Source organism: Serinus canaria, chromosome 11 (assembly GCF_022539315.1).
Source record: "Serinus canaria isolate serCan28SL12 chromosome 11, serCan2020, whole genome shotgun sequence".
Classification (NCBI taxonomy): Eukaryota; Metazoa; Chordata; class Aves; order Passeriformes; family Fringillidae; genus Serinus; species Serinus canaria.
The window spans coordinates 13,911,734-13,935,079 of record NC_066325.1 but is presented as its reverse complement, the minus strand read 5'-3'; the positions used below and the strand labels follow the sequence as shown (position 1 = coordinate 13,935,079).

Here is a 23,346-nt window from a genome sequence, read left to right as displayed (position 1 = left end):
TTTCTGCCATTCCTGGAGCAGACAGCCAAGGCAACGAGGGTCTGAGCTGCAGCAGGGCAGCTGTCACCAACATCTCCTCCAAGCTGGGCTCCGTTGGGCTGTGCCTCCATGTGCCAGAGGCCCCCATGTACCCGTACCGGGCCAGCAAGGTGAGCTGCCAGGGGAGGTGCTGGAGATGCTGTCCCGGGCACGGTGCTCGTGGAGGGGAGGGAGCCCTGGGTCACTCTCTGCCCCAGCCACCCACGCCCGGCCTGGTTCTCCCAGGTGGAAGCAGAGAGACTGGGACAGCAGCAGCCAGGACTGAGCCTTCCAAGAGGGTCGTTCAGGTGCTTTGTCCCAGGACTGATTCCCATTTCTCATCTCCACAGCCATTTTGTGGCTAGGAAATGTCTCCTCTCCTGCCCACACCCTCCTCGGGTTGTGCTGGCAGGACTGTGCCTCTTCCACACTGCCAAGGACATGGGGATGAGGTGTTTGGCTGTGGAGCCTCAAGAAGAGAAGGCCTTGGGAATCAGCTTCTATCTCCTTCCCCAACCTACCTGTGGTCCCCCGTATCCCTCACCTCTGTAAACTCTGGCAGCTGATGCTTCTCTGCTCTGTCTCCACACCCAGTCTTAAAACCCCCATCTGAGCCCGGGGCAGGATCCCTGTGCTCTGGCGGAGTTCTGTGTGTCCCTCTGTCCCACCTGTGACCAGGCATCCCCCAGCTGAGGGGAGAGGGCAGCTGCTCCCTGTGACCCCCACCCCTCAGGCAGCTCAGCCTGGGCAGGGGAAAGCCAGGCCTGCCAGGGCAAAGGAGAGGGGCCCTGCTCCAGCTCCTCCAGTGCCTCCTGAGGGGAGGTCTCCAGAAGGCAGTCACAGTGCCATGGGACCTGCTGGCTGGAACTCATGGGAATGCCAGTGACAGCCGTGGGTTGGGGGCAGCTGTGGGTACCACCAATCCCCAGTGCAGGAGTGGGATACCTGGAAAGGGCCACCCCGTGAGCTGGCACTGCACAACAGAGCTGGGGGTCTCAGCAAGAGTTTATTGAGGATCTGGGGGAGGAGGGAGCAGTGCCAAAGGGACCTCTTGGGTGCCAGGATCCTTAAGTGGTGTCTCACCACAGGATGACATTCCCTTCCCAGTCCAGATAGGCGCCGGTGTTTTTCTCAGAGAGAGAGGAGAGGACCTTCAGCATCCCTTGCACGCTGTCATCCACTGTCAAAGGGGGCTGTGGGGCAGAGGGGGAGATGCAGCCCATGCCCAAAGACGTGGCTGAGGCCTCTGGAGCAGCTGGTGCCAAGGGAAAGAGCTCCTCCAGGGCAAAGAGAAAGCTGAAAACCCCATGGGGAGGGACTGAGATGAGAACTGAGGGGATGGAGACACCCAGCACGAAGGGCCAGGACAGGGGGAGCTGCCCCAGCAGGGACTGGGCAGGCAGGGAAGCCATGGGCAGAGGCTCAGGACAGCAACTCCCACCCATGCAAAATCAGCACAGGAGCTCTGATGGACCCGCCCCGGGGAAATTCCTACCACTTGTCCAACAGAGCTGCCCATGTCAGTTTGCACCCAGCCGGGGTGGAGAGCGACGCAGAGGATGCCGTGCTCCTTGTACGCCAGGGACTGGCACTTGCTCAGCATGTTCAGAGCAGCCTGTGGGGAGACAATGCAGGGAGGGTGGTGGGAGGGGAAGGGGGGCTGCAAGGGGACCCGCAGCTGGGCAGGGCAGGGGAAGTGAATTTGTCCCCATCTCGTGTGACAGCACCTTGCTGCACCGGTATGAGACACATTGTACCGACTCCCAACCAATGAAAGAAGTGATGGAGCCAGCAATGCTGGATATGTTGACGATGGCAGCCTTGCTGCAGCTCAGCCCTGAGCCTGGGCTCCCCTGGGCAGCCTTCTTCAGCAAGGGCAGAAATGCCTGTGAGGAGACAGAGGGGACAGGAGCGCACATGGAGATGGAACAGGGCAGGAGAGAAGCTCCTTCCACAGTGGGCAACACTGACACCAGCACTGGGGTGTCATCCTCCCTCCTCTTTCCCAGCGCCCCAGCCTGGCTGGCTCCAGCTCCTGAGCTCCAGCTCATGGATCCCTGAGCTTCTCATCAACTGAGAACCCATCAGGGCACCAGAGCACTGACAGGAGCCCCTCCCACTGGCCCTTCACTCCCTCTGTGATGTCCAGCTTGAGCACATGGGAAGGGGCAAGGGATCCTTCTGGACCTGTGCTGTAGTGCTGGTGACTCACCTGGCCCATCAGCAGGGGTCCAACCGTGTTGGTGGTGTAAGTCTCGGTCAAGTCCTCCAACGTTTCCTCCTCAAGCTTTTTAGGTTTGGCCATTCCAGCATTGTTGATGAGGAGGTTGAGCCCAGAGCCCCCCAGGTGCTCCCCAACCTTGGCTGCAGCTGCCTTAATGCTGGTGGGGTCAGAGACTTCTGCAGGGCCAACACAGGGGAGGTCAGAGCCTGTGTCCCCGTGCTGGAGTCCCCTCTGTTCCCCTGGAGGTGGCAGTGCCCGATGGCCCTGCAGGCACCTCCCATGGCACAGCTCCCTCCCAGCACAGGCTCCCAGGGTGTGCCCAGCTGGGCACTCTCCAGAGGAACTGGGGCAAAGGACACGCACCTCGGAGCACCTACCGAGCTGGATGATGATGATGTTGGGGTGCTTGGAGGCCAAATTCTGTAACTCCTGAAAGAGAGGGCACAGTGTGAGCATGGAGAGGCTGAAGAGGCTATGCAGAGACTCAGTCTTTCCCAGCTAAAGCCCACATTGCTCTGGCTCCATCCTGCACTGCCGTGGACCCGCACTGTGCCCCAGCTGCCCTGAACCCAATGGATGGGGAGGACTCCATCACCAAGTAGCGCAGTTCCCTCCATGCATCCCATGCCCAGCTGCTCCCACGTTGTCTCAGCCCAGCTGCCCTGTGCCACAGGTGCCTGACTGAAGCTCTGGCCCCTTGCAAGCCCCATCCCTGTACCAGTCTTCCCCTGGCACCTAGTGCTCCCATCCCCCAGCACAGCCCCTGCCTCCCACCTGGCCTCACCTGTGCTCGCTGTCCCTTGGGGTCCCGACAGCCTGCAAAGATCCACTGAGGTGGGTTTGGCATCTTCAGGAAATGCTGGACAAACCCCAGGCCGAGTCCCCGGTTGGCCCCAGTCACCAGAACGGAGCGGACGTGGAGCCCTGCCATGCTGCTTGTCCTCCTCTGCTCCAGCTTGCACTGTTTGCTCTGCTCTCTAACATTTCCTCTTAGCTTTTTCCAGACACCCCACCCACTCAGGCTTAACACCAACCCTTGGATCCAGGAGGAGCAACCTCACCTGCCCTTCAAACTCCAGGCCATTGATCCTGGCTGGAAGCCAGTCCTTGTTTCCAAAGGGAAAAACCCTTGGCAGTTTCAGGCAAATTCTGCTGTCCTTGGGAAACCTAGTGCCACAAGCCAGGAGAGGATGATGCGGCTGAGGAGGGAAGGAGCAGCATGTGGAAGGGATGTGGGAAGCTCCAGGGCTCACATGGGCTTGACACCTTCACAAGAAGGGCTTTCTGCATCAGACCCACACAAGACTGGGAACAGGCTGATCTCATCCCCCTGCCCCGCTTGCCTGGGCCAGGACACTCCTCACATGGCCACCAGCAGACACTCTCTGCCTTGAGCTGGCCTCCTCCGAGCCAATGCCCATTCCCTGATTGTCAAGTGAAACAAGGCTCCCATGGAGGGAAGCACACCCAGAGGACCCAGTCTCCTGGCAGAAGGATGGGCACCTGCATGGCCAGCCCATCCCCAGCTGCTGGCCTTGCACTCCAGCAAGACACAAACTGCAGGCTTGACACATCTTCATGCAGCATCTGTGTCCTTGCAGCAGGAATTTCTGCCATTCCTGGAGCAGACAGCCAAGGCAACGAGGGTCTGAGCTGCAGCAGGGCAGCTGTCACCAACATCTCCTCCAAGCTGGGCTCCATTGGGCTGTGCCTCCATGTGCCAGAGGCCCCCATGTACCCGTACCGGGCCAGCAAGGTGAGCTGCCAGGGGAGGTGCTGGAGATGCTGTCCCGGGCACGGTGCCCGTGGAGGGGAGGGAGCCCTGGGTCACTCTCTGCCCCAGCCATCCACGCCCTGCTAGGTTCTCCCAGGTGGAAGCAGAGAGACTGGGACAGCAGCAGCCAGGACTGAGCCTTCCAAGAGTGTCGTTCAGGTGCTTTGTCCCAGGACTGATTCCCATTTCTCATCTCCACAGCCATTTTGTGGCTAGGAAATGTCTCCTCTCCTGCCCACACCCTCCTCGGGTTGTGCTGGCAGGACTGTGCCTCTTCCACACTGCCAAGGACATGGGGATGAGGTGTTTGGCTGTGGAGCCTCAAGAAGAGAAGGCCTTGGGAATCAGCTTCTATCTCCTTCCCCAACCTACCTGTGGTCCCCCGTATCCCTCACCCCTGTAAACTCTGGCAGCTGATGCTTCTCTGCTCTGTCTCCACACCCAGTCTCAAACCCCCCATCTGAGCCCGGGGCAGGATCCCTGTGCTCTGGCGGAGTTCTGTGTGTCCCTCTGTCCCACCTGTGACCAGGCATCCCCCAGCTGAGGGGAGAGGGCCGCTGCTCCCTGTGACCCCCACCCCTCAGGCAGCTCAGCCTGGGCAGGGGAAAGCCAGGCCTGCCAGGGCAAAGGAGAGGGGCCCTGCTCCAGCTCCTCCAGTGCCTCCTGAGGGGAGGTCTCCAGAAGGCAGTCACAGTGCCATGGGACCTGCTGGCTGGAACTCATGGGAATGCCAGTGACAGCCGTGGGTTGGGGGCAGCTGTGGGTACCACCAATCCCCAGTGCAGGAGTGGGATACCTGGAAAGGGCCACCCCGTGAGCTGGCACTGCACAACAGAGCTGGGGGTCTCAGCAAGAGTTTATTGAGGATCTGGGGGAGGAGGGAGCAGTGCCAAAGGGACCTCTTGGGTGCCAGGATCCTTAAGTGGTGTCTCACCACAGGATGACATTCCCTTCCCAGTCCAGATAGGCGCCGGTGTTTTTCTCAGAGAGAGAGGAGAGGACCTTCAGCATCCCTTGCACGCTGTCATCCACTGTCAAAGGGGGCTGTGGGGCAGAGGGGGAGATGCAGCCCATACCCAAGGACGTGGCTGAGGCCCCTGGAGCAGCTGGTGCCAAGGGAAAGAGCTCCTCCAGGGCAAAGAGAAAGCTGAAAACCCCATGGGGAGGGACTGAGATGAGAACTGAGGGGATGGAGATACCCAGCACGAAGGGCCAGGACAGGGGGAGCTGCCCCAGCAGGGACTGGGCAGGCAGGGAAGCCATGGGCAGAGGCTCAGGACAGCAACTCCCACCCATGCAAAATCAGCACAGGAGCTCTGATGGACCCGCCCCGAGGGAATTCCTACCACTTGTCCAGCAGAGCTGCCCATGTCAGTTTGCACCCAGCCGGGGTGGAGAGCGACGCAGAGGATGCCGTGCTCCTTGTACGCCAGGGACTGGCACTTGCTCAGCATGTTCAGAGCAGCCTGTGGGGAGACAATGCAGGGAGGGTGGTGGGAGGGGAAGGGGGGCTGCAAGGGGACCCGCAGCTGGGCAGGGCAGGGGAAGTGAATTTGTCCCCATCTCGTGTGACAGCACCTTGCTGCACCGGTATGAGACACATTGTACCGACTCCCAACCAATGAAAGAAGTGATGGAGCCAGCAATGCTGGATATGTTGACGATGGCAGCCTTGCTGCAGCTCAGCCCTGAGCCTGGACTCCCCTGGGCAGCCTTCTTCAGCAAGGGCAGAAATGCCTGTGAGGAGACAGAGGGGACAGGAGCGCACATGGAGATGGAACAGGGCAGGGGAGAAGCTCCTTCCACAGTGGGCAACACTGACACCAGCACTGGGGTGTCATCCTCCCTCCTCTTTCCCAGCGCCCCAGCCTGGCTGGCTCCAGCTCCTGAGCTCCAGCTCATGGATCCCTGAGCTTCTCATCAACTGAGAACCCATCAGGGCACCAGAGCACTGACAGGAGCCCCTCCCACTGGCCCTTCACTCCCTCTGTGATGTCCAGCTTGAGCACATGGGAAGGGGCAAAGGATCCTTCTGGACCTGTGCTGTAGTGCTGGTGACTCACCTGGCCCATCAGCAGGGGTCCAACCGTGTTGGTGGTGTAAGTCTCGGTCAAGTCCTCCAACGTTTCCTCCTCAAGCGTCTTAGATTTGGCCATTCCAGCATTGTTGATGAGGAGGTTGAGCCCAGAGCCCCCCAGGTGCTCCCCAACCTTGGCTGCAGCTGCCTTAATGCTGGTGGGGTCAGAGACTTCTGCAGGGCCAACACAGGGGAGGTCAGAGCCTGTGTCCCCATGCTGGAGTCCCCTCTGTTCCCCTGGAGGTGGCAGTGCCCGATGGCCCTGCAGGCACCTCCCATGGCACAGATCCCTCCCAGCACGGGCTCCCAGGGTGTGCCCAGCTGGGCACTCTCCAGAGGAACTGGGGCAAAGGACCTGCACCTCGGAGCACCTACCGAGCTGGATGATGATGATGTTGGGGTGCTTGGAGGCCAAATTCTGTAACTCCTGAAAGAGAGGGCACAGTGTGAGCATGGAGAGGCTGAAGAGGCTATGCAGAGACTCAGTCTTTCCCAGCTAAAGCCCACATTGCTCTGGCTCCATCCTGCACTGCCGTGGACCCGCACTGTGCCCCAGCTGCCCTGAACCCAATGGATGGGGAGGACTCCATCACCAAGTAGCGCAGTTCCCTCCATGCATCCCATGCCCAGCTGCTCCCACGTTGTCTCAGCCCAGCTGCCCTGTGCCACAGGTGCCTGACTGAAGCTCTGGCCCCTTGCAAGCCCCATCCCTGTACCAGTCTTCCCCTGGCACCTAGTGCTCCCATCCCCCAGCACAGCCCCTGCCTCCCACCTGGCCTCACCTGTGCTCGCTGTCCCTTGGGGTCCCGACAGCCTGCAAAGATCCACTGAGGTGGGTTTGGCATCTTCAGGAAATGCTGGACAAACCCCAGGCCGAGTCCCCGGTTGGCCCCAGTCACCAGAACGGAGCGGACGTGGAGCCCTGCCATGCTGCTTGTCCTCCTCTGCTCCAGCTTGCACTGTTTGCTCTGCTCTCTAACATTTCCTCTTAGCTTTTTCCAGACACCCCACCCACTCAGGCTTAACACCAACCCTTGGATCCAGGAGGAGCAACCTCACCTGCCCTTCAAACTCCAGGCCATTGATCCTGGCTGGAAGCCAGTCCTTGTTTCCAAAGGGAAAAACCCTTGGCGGTTTCAGGCAAATTCTGCTGTCCTTGGGAAACCTAGTGCCACAAGCCAGGAGAGGATGATGCGGCTGAGGAGGGAAGGAGCAGCATGTGGAAGGGATGTGGGAAGCTCCAGGGCTCACATGGGCTTGACACCTTCACAAGAAGGGCTTTCTGCATCAGACCCACACAAGACTGGGAACAGGCTGATCTCATCCCCCTGCCCCGCTTGCCTGGGCCAGGACACTCCTCACATGGCCACCAGCAGACACTCTCTGCCTTGAGCTGGCCTCCTCCGAGCCAATGCCCATTCCCTGATTGTCAAGTGAAACAAGGCTCCCATGGAGGGAAGCACACCCAGAGGACCCAGTCTCCTGGCAGAAGGATGGGCACCTGCATGGCCAGCCCATCCCCAGCTGCTGGCCTTGCACTCCAGCAAGACACAAACTGCAGGCTTGACACATCTTCATGCAGCATCTGTGTCCTTGCAGCAGGAATTTCTGCCATTCCTGGAGCAGACAGCCAAGGCAACGAGGGTCTGAGCTGCAGCAGGGCAGCTGTCACCAACATCTCCTCCAAGCTGGGCTCCGTTGGGCTGTGCCTCCATGTGCCAGAGGCCCCCATGTACCCGTACCGGGCCAGCAAGGTGAGCTGCCAGGGGAGGTGCTGGAGATGCTGTCCCGGGCACGGTGCCCGTGGAGGGGAGGGAGCCCTGGGTCACTCTCTGCCCCAGCCATCCACGCCCTGCCTGGTTCTCCCAGGTGGAAGCAGAGAGACTGGGACAGCAGCAGCCAGGACTGAGCCTTCCAAGAGGGTCGTTCAGGTGCTTTGTCCCAGGACTGATTCCCATTTCTCATCTCCACAGCCATTTTGTGGCTAGGAAATGTCTCCTCTCCTGCCCACACCCTCCTCGGGTTGTGCTGGCAGGACTGTGCCTCTTCCACACTGCCAAGGACATGGGGATGAGGTGTTTGGCTGTGGAGCCTCAAGAAGAGAAGGCCTTGGGAATCAGCTTCTATCTCCTTCCCCAACCTACCTGTGGTCCCCCGTATCCCTCACCTCTGTAAACTCTGGCAGCTGATGCTTCTCTGCTCTGTCTCCACACCCAGTCTCAAACCCCCCATCTGAGCCCGGGGCAGGATCCCTGTGCTCTGGCGGAGTTCTGTGTGTCCCTCTGTCCCACCTGTGACCAGGCATCCCCCAGCTGAGGGGAGAGGGCAGCTGCTCCCTGTGACCCCCACCCCTCAGGCAGCTCAGCCTGGGCAGGGGAAAGCCAGGCCTGCCAGGGCAAAGGAGAGGAGCCCTGCTCCAGCTCCTCCAGTGCCTCCTGAGGGGAGGTCTCCAGAAGGCAGTCACAGTGCCATGGGACCTGCTGGCTGGAACTCATGGGAATGCCAGTGACAGCCGTGGGTTGGGGGCAGCTGTGGGTACCACCAATCCCCAGTGCAGGAGTGGGATACCTGGAAAGGGCCACCCCGTGAGCTGGCACTGCACAACAGAGCTGGGGGTCTCAGCAAGAGTTTATTGAGGATCTGGGGGAGGAGGGAGCAGTGCCAAAGGGACCTCTTGGGTGCCAGGATCCTGAAGTGGTGTCTCACCACGGGATGACATTCCCTTCCCAGTCCAGATAGGCGCCGGTGTTTTTCTCAGAGAGAGAGGAGAGGACCTTCAGCATCCCTTGCACGCTGTCATCCACTGTCACAGGGGGCTGTGGGGCAGAGGGGGAGATGCAGCCCATGCCCAAGGACGTGGCTGAGGCCCCTGGAGCAGCTGGTGCCAGGGGAAAGAGCTGCTCCAGGGCAAAGAGAAAGCTGAAAACCCCATGGGGAGGGACTGAGATGAGAACTGAGGGGATGGAGACACCCAGCACGAAGGGCCAGGACAGGGGGAGCTGCCCCAGCAGGGACTGGGCAGGCAGGGAAGCCATGGGCAGAGGCTCAGGACAGCAACTCCCACCCATGCAAAATCAGCACAGGAGCTCTGATGGACCCGCCCCGGGGGAATTCCTACCACTTGTCCAACAGATCTGCCCATGTCAGTTTGCACCCAGCCGGGGTGGAGAGCGACGCAGAGGATGCCGTGCTCCTTGTACGCCAAGGACTGGCACTTGCTCAGCATGTTCAGAGCAGCCTGTGGGGAGACAATGCAGGGCGGGTGGTGGGAGGGGAAGGGGGGCTGTAAGGGGACCCGCAGCTGGGCAGGGCAGGGGAAGTGAATTTGTCCCCATCTCGTGTGACAGCACCTTGCTGCAGCGGTATGAGACACCTTGTATCAACTCCCAACCAAAGAAAGAAGTGATGGAGCCAGCAATGCTGGATATGTTGACGATGGCAGCCTTGCTGCAGCTCAGCCCTGAGCCTGGGCTCCCCTGGGCAGCCTTCTTCAGCAAGGGCAGAAATGCCTGTGAGGAGACAGAGGGGACAGGAGCGCACATGGAGATGGAACAGGGCAGGAGAGAAGCTCCTTCCACAGTGGGCAACACTGACACCAGCACTGGGGTGTCATCCTCCCTCCTCTTTCCCAGCGCCCCAGCCTGGCTGGCTCCAGCTCCTGAGCTCCAGCTCATGGCTCCCTGAGCTTCTCATCAACTGAGAACCCATCAGGGCACCAGAGCACTGACAGGAGCCCCTCCCACTGGCCCTTCACTCCCTCTGTGATGTCCAGCTTGAGCACATGGGAAGGGGCAAGGGATCCTTCTGGACCTGTGCTGTAGTGCTGGTGACTCACCTGGCCCATCAGCAGGGGTCCAACCGTGTTGGTGGTGTAAGTCTCGGTCAAGTCCTCCAACGTTTCCTCCTCAAGCGTCTTAGGTTTGGCCATTCCAGCATTGTTGATGAGGAGGTTGAGCCCAGAGCCCCCCAGGTGCTCCTCAACCTTGGCTGCAGCCGCCTTGATGCTGGCAGGGTCAGCAGTTTCTGCAGGGCCAATACACTGGAGCTCAGTGAACCCTGTGATGGTTTGGGGTCCCCTGTGTCCCCCAAAGGAAGTGCCCCCCCAAGGCTGTCTCCTGTTTGGAGCTCCCAGGGCTGTGATGATTGCCCATGCATTCACCAGAGGAACTGCGGCAAGAGGGAACCTACCAAGAGTGATGATGATCAGGTTGGGATGTTTGCGGACCAAATTCTGTATGTCCTGCAAGAGGGGTCATGATATTGGACCAACACGCTGGAACAGCATTGCCAAGTCTCACCCTGCTAAGCCAGCCAAAGCCCATGTCCCTCCAGCTCCATCCCGGCACCACCAAGTGCCCAGCACCCTGCTCTAGCTGCCCTGATCCTGATACAGGGGGAACACTCCACAGCTCCTGCACGCATCACATATCCCTGTCCCCTCCATGCACAGCTGCTCCCACGTTGTCTCAGCCCAGCTCCCCTGTGCCACAGATGCCTGACTGAAGCTCTGGCCCCTTCCAAGCTCCATCCCTGTACAAATCTCCCCCAGGCACCGAGTGCTCCCATCCGCCAGCATGGCCCCTGCCTCCCGCCCGGCCTCACCCGTGCTCGCTGTCCCTTGGGGTCCCGGCAGGTCGCAAAGATCCACTGAGGTGGTTTTGGCATCCTCAGGAAATGCTGGACAAACCCCAGGCCGAGTCCCCGGTTGGCCCCAGTCACCAGAACAGAGTGGACAGAAAGCTCTGCCATGCTGCTTCTCTCTTCACTCCAGCTTGCACTGTTTAGCCAGCTCTCTAATATTTCCTTTTAGCGTGTTCCACCCCACTCACTCACAGTTTGCACTATTGCTGGCTTTTCTCTGGGAGGAGCAACTGCTCCAGCTCTTTGAGCTCCAGGACATATGTCCTGGCTGGGAACCAATCCTTGTTACCTATCTGTAAAATCACTTGGTTTTTGCAAGAAAATTATTCATTCCTTTCAGGGTAACCTGATGCCATAAGCCAGGTGGGGCTGTTGTGGGTGAAGAGGGAGGGAGCAGAATGTGAGTTGATGTGGGAAGCTCCAGGGCGCAGGTGGGCTTGACACGTTCACAAGCATCCTGTGCGCTTGATGGTCTTTCTCATTGTACCAAGCTGTCTCTCACGTGACCCTGAGCAAATCTTCTCTGCCTTGCACCTGCCTCTTCCTCAAGAGACAATAACCTCTCCCTCATTGTGGAGCAAAGACCTGTGGAGAGGGAGAGCAAACCCAGTGTGGTGTCCTGGCAGAAGTGTGGGACCTGCATGGCTGGCATAGCACCATGCTGCAGGTCATGTGTCCCATCCCATGGGATGCAGTTCTAAGCTGAGCTGTCCCTTTGTTCAGAGCCACAGAGGACTCAGGCACCTGGGACATTTACCTGCAAAGGAAATGCCCTGCTCAAAGCCTATTCTCCACCTCAGCTATTGCCATGAGGCACTGACTGCTCTGGGCTACCACGAGTGGAGCACAGTGCTGTTCAGTACTTCAGGCGATACATTACATGTTTGCAAGGCTGGATCAGGTGTGTGTGTACACTATGTGTTCCTGCCCCACTGTAAGTGAAGACCCATCCCCAGAAACATCTTGCCAACCCCTTGTCCTCCTACATTGAGTCCCAGAGCCATTGCACAGGCTGCTGGGCAGCAATGGAGACATTTCTCACATGTCACCTTCTGCCCCAGGATATCTCGGCAGCAGCATAAACCAGAACAGCTTCCTCCCAGTGGCAATGCCAAGTGTGTCTCCATGCTCTGGCAGCGGCTGATTTCCTCCTGCCCTCTCCAGCCTGTTTTCTGGGGCCCAGCTGGCAGACACTGTGAGATAAGGTCCTTTCCTGCTCTGACCTGGGACCACCTGCACAGGGTACCCTCCCCAAACCCATTTGGGAAGGTGCACACTGGCAGCTTCTATGGTGAGCTGATCCCATATCTTCTCTCTGCTAAATCTGAGCCTCTCCTCAAGTTCCATGCAATTTTTTTTCCCACTCTGTTTCTTGGTTAATTGGATCTCTGTCTACTTTTTGAATTTTCCATAATGGGTTGAGAGACTTCTTTTCCCTTGTGAATTCCTACCACTTACCAGCAGTACAAAGCTTTGGGCCTTTCAGCTTCTCAGATCAGCTTCTCGGACTGATCACTCACTGAGGGTCTCCCACATGGCTGGACTGGCATTCAGGCTCCATAGATAATTTCAGTATTTCCTTTTCAATGACTACAGAGCTCAACTATACTTGCCAACAGACGCACCGCTCAAATCCTCCAAATAGACTTCCATGGTTTTCTTCCTCTAGGTGGTGGACAAGGCCATCACCCACAGCCTGTTTGAAACCTCCACAGTGACTCAGAAGCAGATAGTATCAGAAAATATACAATTAACATTTTAAGTTTCCTATTTTTGCTGTGTCACCTCATTTGTGTAGCCTTCCACCGTTTTAGAGCTGTAACTTTATCATGTTGACTTTGCTCTGGGGCCACACACTGCATTATTGATTATTAGAGTTTAAACAAGCACTGCTTCACCAGAAGTCTAAATCCAGCCTGGCATGAAGAGGCAGAGGGGAAAGAAACCAGTCTCACTGCCTTACAGCCCAGTCTCAAGGGCTGCTGCTGTCCCCAAGCCTCTGGAAGGACCTTGGTCCAGCTCCTAAGAGGGGATTCAGATGCTTCCTTTGCTCTGAAATGTTCTTGCATGGTCTAAATCTTAAGCTGAGCATTAAAGTCCTCAGAATTATGGAATCATTTAGGTTACAAAAGGCCTCTAAGGTAATTGATTTCAACAATTAGACTAACAATGCTAAATCCACCACTAAACCACGTCCCCAGGTGCCACAACCATGCATTTTTTAAACACTTCTGGGATGGTGACACTACCACTTTCCTGGGCAGCCTGTGTACCAGTGCTTGAAAGTCCTTTCTGTGAAGAATTTTTTCCTAATATCCAATTGAAACATTCCTTGGCACAACCTGAGGCTGTTTCCTCTCATTCTGTAACTTGTTACTTGGGAGCAGAGCCTGACCTCACCTGGCATCACCCTCATTGACAGGGAGTTGCAGAGAGTGATAAGGGTTGGAAGTCTCCTTTTCTCCAGGTTGAGCCCTCCCAGCTCCCCATCAGCTCCTCATCAGACTTGTGCTTCAGACCTTCCCCAGCTCCATTGCTCTTCCCTGGACACACTCCAGCACCTCAATGTCTTTCTTGTTGTGAGCAGCCCAAAACTGAACGCAGGATTCAAGGTGCAGCCTCACAAACACCAAGCTCAGGGACACTGTAGCTCTTCTCCCACGACCCCCAGGCTGCTGCACATTTTACCCATTGATTGTTTTCACATCACCACACTGGGAAGACTTGGAGACAGCTTTCCAAGAGGCAATCACACCTTTTCCGCTCTCAGTTGCTGGAGGCCCAAGCATGCTCTCAGTCACCGAGGTGATTGCACAATGACAGTGCTGCTGACAGAAGCATGGAGGAACATGCTTTTCTCTGCCTGCCAGGAGATCAGGGGTGCGGCACAATTAGTTTTAGTACATATAATCTACTATAAATAAGAAATAAACTCGATGCTATTTATCAGGCCGATTTTATTCTTTTTATTTTTTGGTTCATTGTTCCACCTTGCATTCAGGTCTGTCATCACCTATTAGTCATTTGCTAAAGAATAAATAGTGATAAGTGAGACACACATGGAGAGGTGGGGTGAGACCAACCCAGCACTGTAACTGAAGCTGGGCAGTACCCACCCTCCCTGATTAATTTTCTTTTGGGCTGAAGAGTGATCTGAGGGGAGTTGGAAACCCATGGCAGGAGGGTTGGAACTGAGTAAAGTGTAAGATCTCTTCCAAGAGAATCCATTCTGTGATTCCATGATATGATTCTATGAGTAATGACACCTCATTGTGAAAGGATGCAGGGACTGGGGGAGCTTACCTGCAGTTCCCAGGTGAAGTTCCCATGGTACCTTTGTCATAGCTTTGCTGTTTTCCAAGCAGACTCATCAAGGTTACACCTGCATTGTATCAGAGATGGAGAGGGATTTTGATCAAGGGCACAGAGTGACAGAACAAGGGGAATGGCTTACACTGACAAGAGGGCAGGGTTAGATTGGGTATTTGGAAGAAATTCTTCCATGGGAGGGTGGGAAGACCCTGGCAGAGATTACACAGGGAAATTGTGGCTACCCCACTCTGGAAATGTTCAAGGCCAGGTTGGGGGGGGGCTCTGAGCAACCTGGTCTAGTGGAAGGCGTCCCTGCCCATGGCAGGGGTTGGAACAAGATGGTCTTTAAGTTTCCATGCAACCCAAACCATTCTTTAATGCTATGACTCTGAGGATTTAAAATACACTAGCCATGTAACCTCCACAGTGTTTTGACCTTGTGCCAGTCTGGGGCCTCACACTGGGTTCAGAAACACTTTTTGGGGATATTCCCCTTGTGACAGCAGCCAAGATGCCTCAGCTACCTGGGTGCAGGAGGGCTGGCAGCACAGGGACAGAACTGCTTTGCCAGGACCCATGGGGACAGCACAGATTCTCATTGATCTTTTCTCCCATCCTCTAAGGATAGGTGGCTGGGTTATCCTTCATGCTTCAGCACAGTGCCATGAAGAGGGACCTCAGAACCACCAAGCAAGGTGAATTTTCTTTCCCACTATTAGATTTGCTAACAGGGATGGCTGAGAACCTGCTGTCACACGTGGCAGTTATGCTCCTTCTCAGGAACACTAAGGCACAGGCTAAATGATCAGCTTGTGACTGCCTTGGTTTGACATCCAAGTATTAAGTGAGAAAAGGAGGCACAGTAAAGTTTAGGAATAGATACAAGATAATGCAGATGTTAATTTAGGAATCCAGTTGAGAAAAATCATTAAGTTTTATTAAGGAAAGATATTTAAGCAGGAAAGAGTGAGTAAAATTTTTAAATTAAAAAGCATTTAAGGGATTATTGAAAATTTACTCCCTGTAAAGAAGTTAAAAGCTGAGCACCATGCTACTCCAAAAATGCCATGCCAGCCTAAATGATGTGACCCATTGCCCACACACCTGAGCAGAAAAAATACAGTCTGTGAGCAGCAAAAACTCAAAAAATTGTTCTGTAAGTAGCTGTGGACACTGTTAGAGTAAAATGGGCTACATTGGTATTTTATCAGCAGAAATTAAAACTTACCATAGTTGTTCATTCTGGTTTCAAACCATATTTGTAAAAGGGAAGGGGAAAAAAAACCCACTTACCATTTTTTCTTTAATTAAGATGTTTCCCCCTCTTCCTCTAGCTACATTTTTTTTTAATCCAGTAACTTAAAGCAACACTTATGATGAATCCATCAGCTCAGTGCAAAGGACGTGTGCCCACATGCATTTTGTTCTTTACAGTGCAGAATCTTCAACCAAATTGCAGCATCAATGAGCTGATAACAGGAATTACTAGTTTTGGTTTTTAGCTAAGTGAACTCAAATACTTCTTTGTATTCTTACAGAGGTCTAGTGGAAAATGTCCCTGCTCATGGCAGAGGGGATGGAACTAGGTTCTATTCAACCCAAAACATTCTAAGATGCTATGATTTATACCCTCAAATGCTCCAAAATTCACCAATATCAGACTCAGTGCTTTATCAAGCAGCATGGACTTTCCCAATGCCTGTTGAAGTGAAACTAGAGCACTTGGATAAGCCTTGGGGCTTTTTTGCTTTATTATTATTTGGTGGTGTTCTTTTTTGGTTGCATTTTTTATTATTACCTGCTGGAAGCCTCCCAACACTTAACTAACAAGGTTTTCAAAGAATGGATAATCCTCTATTTCATTCATGGGGAACAGAGGCAGGTCAAGCAATGCCCACACCCACCCAAGTACTCCATTACTGCTACTGCTACTTGGAGCTGCCTTTCCTTCACGGTTCACATTAGCATTCAGAACAGGCTTCTCCTGCCCTCAGCTCTGGCTGCACTTTAACTGTTTCTGCACAGCAGTTCACTGGGCATCCCTGACTCCAAGGCGTTTTCAAACAAGTGCTTTTCGGGAAGAGTTCATCAATGTAATTTGCCTGCAGCAAGCAGGATCTGCGTAGAACAGGTGGCCAAACCCTGGCTGTGGTTCACCCTGAATGTTGGTACCCTTCATTATTATTTGCTAAACTTTGCCATAGATAGAGCAGCATTTCTGTTGAGAAGTCACTGAATTAATGGCCTGAGCACAGAAGGAGGAAGGAAAAGGAGAAGGGGACCTTAAATCCAAATATCTGCTAAAAGGAAGGTTTTGGGGTTTTTTTTCTTAGTATTTAGTAGTATAATTAAACATTTATTTTCATTAAATTCCAACTTCTGTAAAAAAAAAGTCTAAAAGCATTTTAATATCCAGAAGTAAACTGGGGAGCAGAGATTCCCGTGTACTTGAACCATCACGGAGCAGAATAGAGTTAGCACAAATCATCTGATGCTATCACCCGACTGATATAAATATTTAGTTTCTGATGTATTTATCAGTATCAGAAATGTTTTGTGTGGTGTTTGTCAAACAAGGATGAAAATAAGCAACATAAATAACAATCTTTATATACATCAGAGTTGCTCAGTCATTACTTCACTTTTGAGATCCCAGTTGTGTGTTCACCATAATGGGATTTTAATGGGTATCTGGCTATCCATATAACGGCTAAAAATCAAACAATAACACCCACCTCCAGGCTGGCAGCAGGGCTGGTAAATGCAGACCCCCTCCAGACACAGTCCTCCAGCTGATGCTGATTATCTCTTTTCTGTTCTCCCTTTTCCCTCCAGCCCTGTTTTCCCATCCCTAGATGCCAGCAAACCTTTTCCTTTCTTTACACTACCCCTTTGGTGCAGCTGTTCAACCAGGTACCTGATAGCAACAGAAAGGAGAAAACATCCCTCAAAAAACCTGCAAGCCCAAACTGCCTTAATCACAGATTATTTGGGTGGTAAGGAACCATAAAGACCACCTCATTCAACCCCTCTGCCATGAGCAGGGACACCTTCAGGCTGCCACAAGCTCTGTCCAACCTGGCCTTGAATACTTCCAGGGATGGGGCAGCCACAGCTTCTCTGGGCAACCAGTGCCAGGGCCTCACCACTCTCCCGGGGAAGAATTTCTTCCAAACTCCCAATCTAACCCTGCTCTCTGTCAGTTTGAAGCCATTCCCCCTTGTCCTGTCACTGCAGGCCCTTGTCCAAACTCCTCTACAGCTCTTTTTGAGTCCCTTGAGGTGCTGGAAGGGGCTCTAAAGGCTCCACAGAACCTTCTCATCTCGAGGCTGAACAACCACAACTCTCTCGGCCCATCTCTATAGGAGGGGTGCTACAGCCTCAGAGCATCTTCGTGGATCTATTTGTTAAACAGATTCATTGCATCTGATCATCAGGGAAAGAGGCAAATAATGTGCATTTCTGGGCAGGCAATAAAAATAGCTTGTAAAGGGGCTGGTACTTTCTAACGCTAAATGGGGTTTAGTTTGGGTTGGTTTTTTTTTTTTATTTTACTCTTATCTACGGTTAAGATTAGTGTGCTAAAGGTGCTGCAGACACCACCCCAAACCTGCTGCAAGCTTTCTTCCTCACGCATCAGCCTCGGCAAGAGTCCCCTCAGCCCCCCCGGTTCGCTCCGAGACCCCTCGCTCCTCCCCTCGGGGACGCCAGGACTGGGACGCGGTTGTTGTGTTTGCACTGAATATTAGGTGGGCAGGCACACAGACACACAGACACACAGACACAATCCGCCCCCTCAGGCTTTCCCCGCGGGGTCGGAGCAGCCCGGTGCGGCCCGCGGGCTCGGGAGGCGGCGCCAGGCGGGCCGGGCCGCGGGTGGCGATGGCGGCGGCGCGCACGGTGCTGCTGACCGGCTCCAACCGCGGCATCGGCCTGGAACTGGTGAAGCAGCTGCTGGGCTCGCCGCGACCCCCCGCCTGGATCTTCGCCACCTGCCGGGACCCCGAGGGGCCGCGGGCACAGGTCAGTGCGGGCCGGGGGGGGCGGCGGTCACACGCTCGGCCCCTGTCAGCGGCCTGAAGGACTCGCTGCTGGCGCGGGGCTCTGGTGTCCGCACCGTGCTCTGCCCCTTGTGAAAGTCCCCTGAAGTGCAGCAGGCGAAGAACCGGCCGTGTCACCCTTGAGGCCGCGCCGCTGGGCTGCTTCGAGCCGTGCTGGATGTGCCCGGACCCGCCCTGTCGTGCCAAGGTTTGGCTCCTGCGCTGCGGGCACGGCCCGAGCTGGGCTGGCCTCAGGGCCTGGGGCGCTGCGAGCGGCAGCGGTGCTGCCCGGGCCGGTTCTGCTGTGTCACACTGCTCTCTGCAAAATCCGGTGGTTCAAAACATGGGGTTTCCAAAAGTGGTGGCCAGTGGAACTGTGGGATCCCCCTGTCCCTGCTTTCCACTTTGCTGAAATGGGAGAGACTCGCACATGTTGCTTGTGCAGGGAATCACAAAGCTTCCCTGTTATTCCAGCTCTCTTTACATCCAGCTTGTCTTCCTCTGCTTGCTGTGTCCCACTGAAATACTACTAGGGAGAAACTTGCTCTCTGATAGATCCTGGCTCCAACTGATTTGTTTGTTGCATCTTCTTGCAAGTGTGTATTATTCCATGCCAGGAGTAGTCCTGGCACAGTGAGAACCCACCCTCCTGCCAACCTGGGGTGGGTGTCCAGCTCCTGCTGTGCCTGGTGCCCAAGCTGTCTGGGTCAAAGATAGGCCAGGTCTTTTATTTTTGCCTCATTCTTCCTCCCCACAACTTGCAGGACTCTTGCAGGGCACTGATGAGATCAGGGAGTTTTTTCAGGGCTGGACTGGAGCCAGTTTTCCTACAAGGTGATCCTCATACAACTCTCCCAGCCAGGAGGTACTTCCCTAAGCCTTGTCCAGCTGTGGTAGCGTAAGAGCAGTGTTGTCAGGGTGCTGCTGAAGTCCGTGACCACAGGACAAAGACAGCAGAAGCCAACATCCTTGCCCTTTTGTGCCTACACCAGGTGTTGGAATGGGCGAAGCTCCTGCTGGGATGGTATGAGGCTGTTGAGGGAAAAACAGGAGAGGAGAAATATCTGTTAGCCACCACAAACAAATTAATATGACATGATTTCCCAGAGCTCGTGTGGGAAGATGGGGTCTGGTGAAGGAGCCCAGAAATAACTGATAGTGAGCTGCAGCCAGTCCCAGCAGCTCTCCTTCTCTATCTTCCTCTCAAAAGAAACCACCAATTTGTATTTCTCCTGTGGGCATGTTTGGAAGAGGTTTTTAGTTGTAAAAGCAATCATTTTGGGCACATCAAACAAGGTGGTTTGGTTTCTGCTGTCTGAAACCTGCTGGAGTTGGAGACTCAGAGCAAAGAGCTGCTAGGAACTGTGCAGTAGAAAGTTTCCTTGCTGAAAAGGGCTTCTGAATCCTCCACTGTGTGAGTTGGCACAGGCAGGCAGAAAATCGATGGCTAAAACACAAAGAGTAAATTTATTTCTGTTATCTTGATAATCAGGGGATCCCTGAAGCAACATCAGGCAAAGGTACAGGGAGGTACAGAGATATAGGAGACACAGGTACTGTTAAGATGCATGCTAGTGTATCACAGGCTGCTGTTTACATGGTTTATCAAGTGTTATTCCCAGTTGTAAGGTTACTTGAATGATTTACAGTCCTCCTCCCAAGACTTTAGCTTTTAACCCACTCCTCCCAATATCCCCATGAGGTGAAAACAACCAATAAAAATGTGCCAAGTGATTAAATTCACTAATCATTAATAAAGTTTAGAGTGAGTGGATCTGGGACTGGCCTATCCAGATATGATTTTCTCATAGGTCAAATCTGATATTGGCACTCACAGGTGTTCCTCTTCCACCTCATTTCCGGCAGCCTCTGGGGACACTTCTGGCTGTATTCCTAGAAAGTTCACATAATTTCTCTGATAAACTGGGTCCTTACGCTTTGCTCCCATCATTTGCTGTGGCTCTGGCTGGGCTGTGAATAACCCTTTGGGAAAGTGACTACAACATCTTGCAGTCATGGCTGTGTCATGACCTGAGCACATGGCACGTGGCTTTGTGGAGCCTAGGAGAAACCTGAGAGCCAAGGCCAGTCCCCAGGCCAGCTGTTCACAAGCACTTTGTAAACCTGGAAGATTGCCTCAGGGTGGGCCATTGCTGGCACCCCAGCATGATGCTTGGCATTGCCTTTGCCTCGTGCTGATTGTTTCCATGTCTCTTTTTGTAGGAGCTGAGAGATCTGGCATCCAAACACCCAAACCTGGTTCTTGTAAAGCTGGGTACGTGTGCTCTGCCTCTGAGCTGCTAAATTTGTTAACTGCCAGCCATGCGTGCCCCATTTCTCCTTCCCTCCCTTCAGGCTGTACGTGGGGATCCACGTCTTCAGAGCTTCTTCAAGTCCTGCTGCCAAAACCCCAGCTTCTCCAGACCTGTCTCAGCCTCAGTACCCCATTCCCTGGAGCTTCCTTTCTCCATGGCCACAGGACCAGAATGTTCTTAAGACCCATCCTGGGCAGCTTCCTGGCTCCCCCAGCTGAATGACTACATCCTTGCTCTGCCTTGATCCCAAGTCTTAGGCAAGACCAGGAGGGCCCTGGAAGGAAAGCAGCTCTTGTGGAAGTGCTGTAAGATTAGCCCAGAGCTTGAGCAGAAGTTGTCTCACAGAAGGTCCCAGCACATTTCTCCTGGGGACTTGTCCCCACGGAGGCTGCCCTGGGTTCTCCAGAAATTGCTCAGACGTAGACTTTGGAGCAGTGGCTGCTGAGAACTGACGCAGCATGGGAGTCACAGTAGCTGTTTGTCCCCACGGTGGGCTTTTCCTGGCGGGCGCCTTCAGCTGCGGGCCGAGGTGGCGGTGTTGGGAGGACTGGGATGAGTTGGAGCTGGTTTCACAGCACCATCTGGTGCCCGTGGATGGAAGGGCCGCGCGGGTCAGAATGCGCAGATTTCCTCGGCGTCCTCCCCTCCCTCTTCTCCCCGTGGCTCTCAGACTGTTCTTTCGCACTGCAGATGTGGAAAGCCCCTCGGCTATCACCGATGCGGCGAAAGTGGTGGAGGGGAAGCTGAACGGAATGGGGCTGAACCTGCTGATAAACAACGCCGGCATCTACACCCCCACGGCCTCGCTGGAGACAGTCGACGCTGAGGACATGGTCAGGACGTACAAGACCAATGCAGTGGGGCCAATGCTGATGGCCCAGGTACGGGTGAAACTCTGGGGATGAAATCTGGCCCAACTTGAGGGTGTCCCATACTGTCCATGGTCACAACAGAAATCTTGGAGGGCTTTGCCAAATTTCTTGGGGCTGTGCAAGGGAGTGCTGGGGCTGCTCTTCAAGCCTAAGCCTTCTGCAGCCTCTCTGAATTGTGCAAGTCTAATTGGGAGCAGGCAGGGCCACTGCAGCAACACCTGGGCTCTCCTGACATCCTGCTATTCTTCCTCACCCTCCCTGGGTTGCAGTTGCAGTAAGTCGGAGTGGCTTGAGGCACAGGTGTCCCACTAGGTTGTTTCTCCCCAGGCCTTCCTGCCTCTCCTGAAGAAGGCTGCCCAGGACAGCAAAGAAAAGGGCCTGAGTTGCAGCAAGGCAGCCATCATCAACATCTCCACCATCTTAGGGTCCATCAAGAAAACACCTGATTCCTTCTTCCACCCTGTCATCTCCTACCGCTGCAGCAAGGTATGGAGAGTCATGACCTGCCCTGGCTCCTGAGCTCCATGGGGTCAGAGCTGCCCTTGCCAGGCTGGATCTCAGGGAAACACCTGGGATGGAGAGATGGAGGGAGTCCCCAAGTTCCCAGGACATCTCCATTACCACCCAGGGAAGACACACACTGTCTCTTGAAAACCTGGCATTGTTTTTTCTCCCTCACCAAGAGGCAGCAATGGGTAGGGAACTTGGTTCATGGAACTTTTTGCTGCCCATGGATGATGCTTGCTTCCTCACCCAGGCTGCCCTCAACATGCTGACCATGTGCCAGGCTCTGACCTACAAGGAAGCTGGGATCTTGTGTGTGGCACTGCACCCTGGCTGGGTGAAAACAGAAATGGGCACCCAGGAGGTGAGTTCTGGCCAAGCAGGGCAACAGGGAACGCATAGGTGGTACCCAAGGCTACAAACCTGCACAGGAGGTGGCCCAGGTGGCCAAGATGGCTCTCTGGAGGGAGGATCCACGTGAATATGAGCTGCCTCTTGTGCTCCAAGTTGCCCATGTCTGTGTTGGGCCCCTGCAGAACATGTGGATACTGGGATGTCTGGGAAATAGCATCAGCACATATCAGGCTGCTTGTTCAAAGGGAAAAAAGGGGCTTTGGGCAGCCTGAAAGATATGCAGAGAACCTGAATCCAACAGAGCAGGGAGAAGATGAGCAGCACCATCCCATCCTGTGCCCCATTCCTTGAAGAACTGCAGGTCAATGAGGTTTCCACTCATCCTGCAGGATCCCTGTTTTGCAGTGGGGGTGGTCCCTGCAGCACTGGGGTTTTGAGAAAGCTGCACAAAGCATCTCATTTGCAGCAGGGATCTCTTCCTGTTTGGTTAAACCTGTGGCTGGCTTCCTAGCCCAAGCCACCTCCATCCAAGCCAGCAGTGCAGATACCCAACCATCCTCCCACACAGTGGACCTGTCCCAGCTCCCATGGCTCTCTGCTCACTCTGGGTGGAAGGAGCCTTGCTGTCACTGCACACAAACCAAGTGGGTCCTGCTGGATGGCCTGGAATGATAGTGGTGTCTCATTTTTCGCTTTGCAGGCTGACCTGACAGTGGACACAAGTGTGCGGGGGTTGTTGTCTGTGCTGCCAATCCTTTCTGAGAAGCACAGTGGGACTCTGCTCAACTGGGAAGGGAAAGCCATCCCCTGGTGACTGCCCTCTGTCCCTGCAAGGACTCCCCGTTGCCACAGGACTTCCTGCTTGCACAGGTCCACCAGGGTGCTCAGCCCACTCTGGTCTGCAAGGGACCTACTTGGGACTCCAGTGGGTGAGCAGGGTGTGATCCCTGCCTTCAACTTGCTAATAAATAAAGTCAGTTAGTACCTGTGCCTTCTTCCAGCTGCAGAGTCTCCACTCAGACTGTCTTGACTCTGCAAAAAATAGCCTGGCATAAATGGCTGAATTTGATGGCCTTGGAGGTGTTTTTCCAGCCTGAATGATCCTGTGATCTAAGCAGTCTGCCTGCCCTGTCTTCATCTGCTCTGAGCTGAAGGGGACATGTAACTCACCCAAAGCTCCTGCTGTCCTGTCTGGCTGCAGGGTGTGCCCAGGTC

The 23,346-nt window shown here is 54.7% G+C and overlaps 3 protein-coding genes across 6 annotated transcripts; 1 reads left to right on the top strand and 2 right to left on the bottom strand.

Annotated features, from left to right (window-relative positions):
* Positions 1-1,005: 1,005 nt before the first annotated feature.
* LOC127060055 (C-factor-like) lies at positions 1,006-7,255 on the bottom strand. Of its 3 annotated transcripts, none has more exons than XM_050979055.1 (6): positions 6,876-7,255; positions 6,469-6,520; positions 6,080-6,267; positions 5,595-5,753; positions 5,363-5,482; positions 1,006-1,211 (listed from the first exon to the last, which is right to left on the bottom strand). In XM_050979055.1, the coding sequence occupies exons 1-6, from the start codon at positions 7,020-7,022 to the stop codon at positions 1,098-1,100; spliced, it is 780 nt and encodes a 259-aa protein (XP_050835012.1). In that variant the 5' UTR covers positions 7,023-7,255; the 3' UTR covers positions 1,006-1,097. The 3 variants fall into 3 exon arrangements, with proteins under 3 accessions (XP_050835012.1, XP_050835013.1, XP_050835011.1); XM_050979056.1 differs by lacking the exons at positions 5,363-5,482; positions 5,595-5,753; positions 6,080-6,267; positions 6,469-6,520; positions 6,876-7,255 and adding exons at positions 1,514-1,633; positions 1,746-1,904; positions 2,231-2,418; positions 2,620-2,671; positions 3,027-3,340; XM_050979054.1 differs by lacking the exon at positions 1,006-1,211 and adding an exon at positions 4,855-5,060 and having other exon boundaries at positions 6,876-7,254.
* Positions 7,256-8,703: 1,448 nt separating this feature from the next.
* Positions 8,704-12,538, bottom strand: LOC103816843 (C-factor-like). 2 transcript variants are annotated; one of them, XM_009090870.4, is made up of 7 exons: positions 12,193-12,538; positions 10,696-11,319; positions 10,282-10,333; positions 9,929-10,116; positions 9,444-9,602; positions 9,212-9,331; positions 8,704-8,909 (listed from the first exon to the last, which is right to left on the bottom strand). In XM_009090870.4, the coding sequence occupies exons 2-7, from the start codon at positions 10,840-10,842 to the stop codon at positions 8,796-8,798; spliced, it is 780 nt and encodes a 259-aa protein (XP_009089118.2). In that variant the 5' UTR covers positions 10,843-11,319; positions 12,193-12,538; the 3' UTR covers positions 8,704-8,795. The 2 variants fall into 2 exon arrangements, with proteins under 2 accessions (XP_009089118.2, XP_050835015.1); XM_050979058.1 differs by lacking the exons at positions 10,282-10,333; positions 10,696-11,319.
* Positions 12,539-17,891: 5,353 nt separating this feature from the next.
* LOC103816689 (C-factor-like) lies at positions 17,892-23,131 on the top strand. The gene is made up of 6 exons (XM_009090700.4): positions 17,892-18,069; positions 20,310-20,361; positions 21,092-21,282; positions 21,601-21,759; positions 22,031-22,141; positions 22,832-23,131. Exons 1-6 carry the CDS (start codon positions 17,929-17,931, stop codon positions 22,943-22,945), a joined length of 768 nt encoding a protein of 255 aa, XP_009088948.1. The 5' UTR covers positions 17,892-17,928; the 3' UTR covers positions 22,946-23,131.
* Positions 23,132-23,346: the final 215 nt, after the last annotated feature.

Coding starts and splice junctions, on each gene's coding strand:
- LOC127060055 (XM_050979055.1), bottom strand. CDS start 7,022: ATGGCAGGGCTCCACGTCCGCTCCGTTCTGGTGACTGGGGCCAACCGG. Junction 5,483..5,594: donor TCTCATACCGGTGCAGCAAG/GTGCTGTCACAC, acceptor GTCTCCCCACAG/GCTGCTCTGAACATGCTGAG. Junction 1,212..5,362: donor GCAGCTCTGCTGGACAAGTG/GTAGGAATTCCC, acceptor TCTGCCCCACAG/CCCCCTTTGACAGTGGATGA.
- LOC103816843 (XM_009090870.4), bottom strand. CDS start 10,842: ATGGCAGAGCTTTCTGTCCACTCTGTTCTGGTGACTGGGGCCAACCGG. Junction 10,334..10,695: donor CCAAGGGACAGCGAGCACGG/GTGAGGCCGGGC, acceptor CCCCTCTTGCAG/GACATACAGAATTTGGTCCG. Junction 9,603..9,928: donor GACCCCTGCTGATGGGCCAG/GTGAGTCACCAG, acceptor GTCTCCTCACAG/GCATTTCTGCCCTTGCTGAA.
- LOC103816689 (XM_009090700.4), top strand. CDS start 17,929: ATGGCGGCGGCGCGCACGGTGCTGCTGACCGGCTCCAACCGCGGCATC. Junction 20,362..21,091: donor CCTGGTTCTTGTAAAGCTGG/GTACGTGTGCTC, acceptor TTCGCACTGCAG/ATGTGGAAAGCCCCTCGGCT. Junction 21,760..22,030: donor TCTCCTACCGCTGCAGCAAG/GTATGGAGAGTC, acceptor TTCCTCACCCAG/GCTGCCCTCAACATGCTGAC.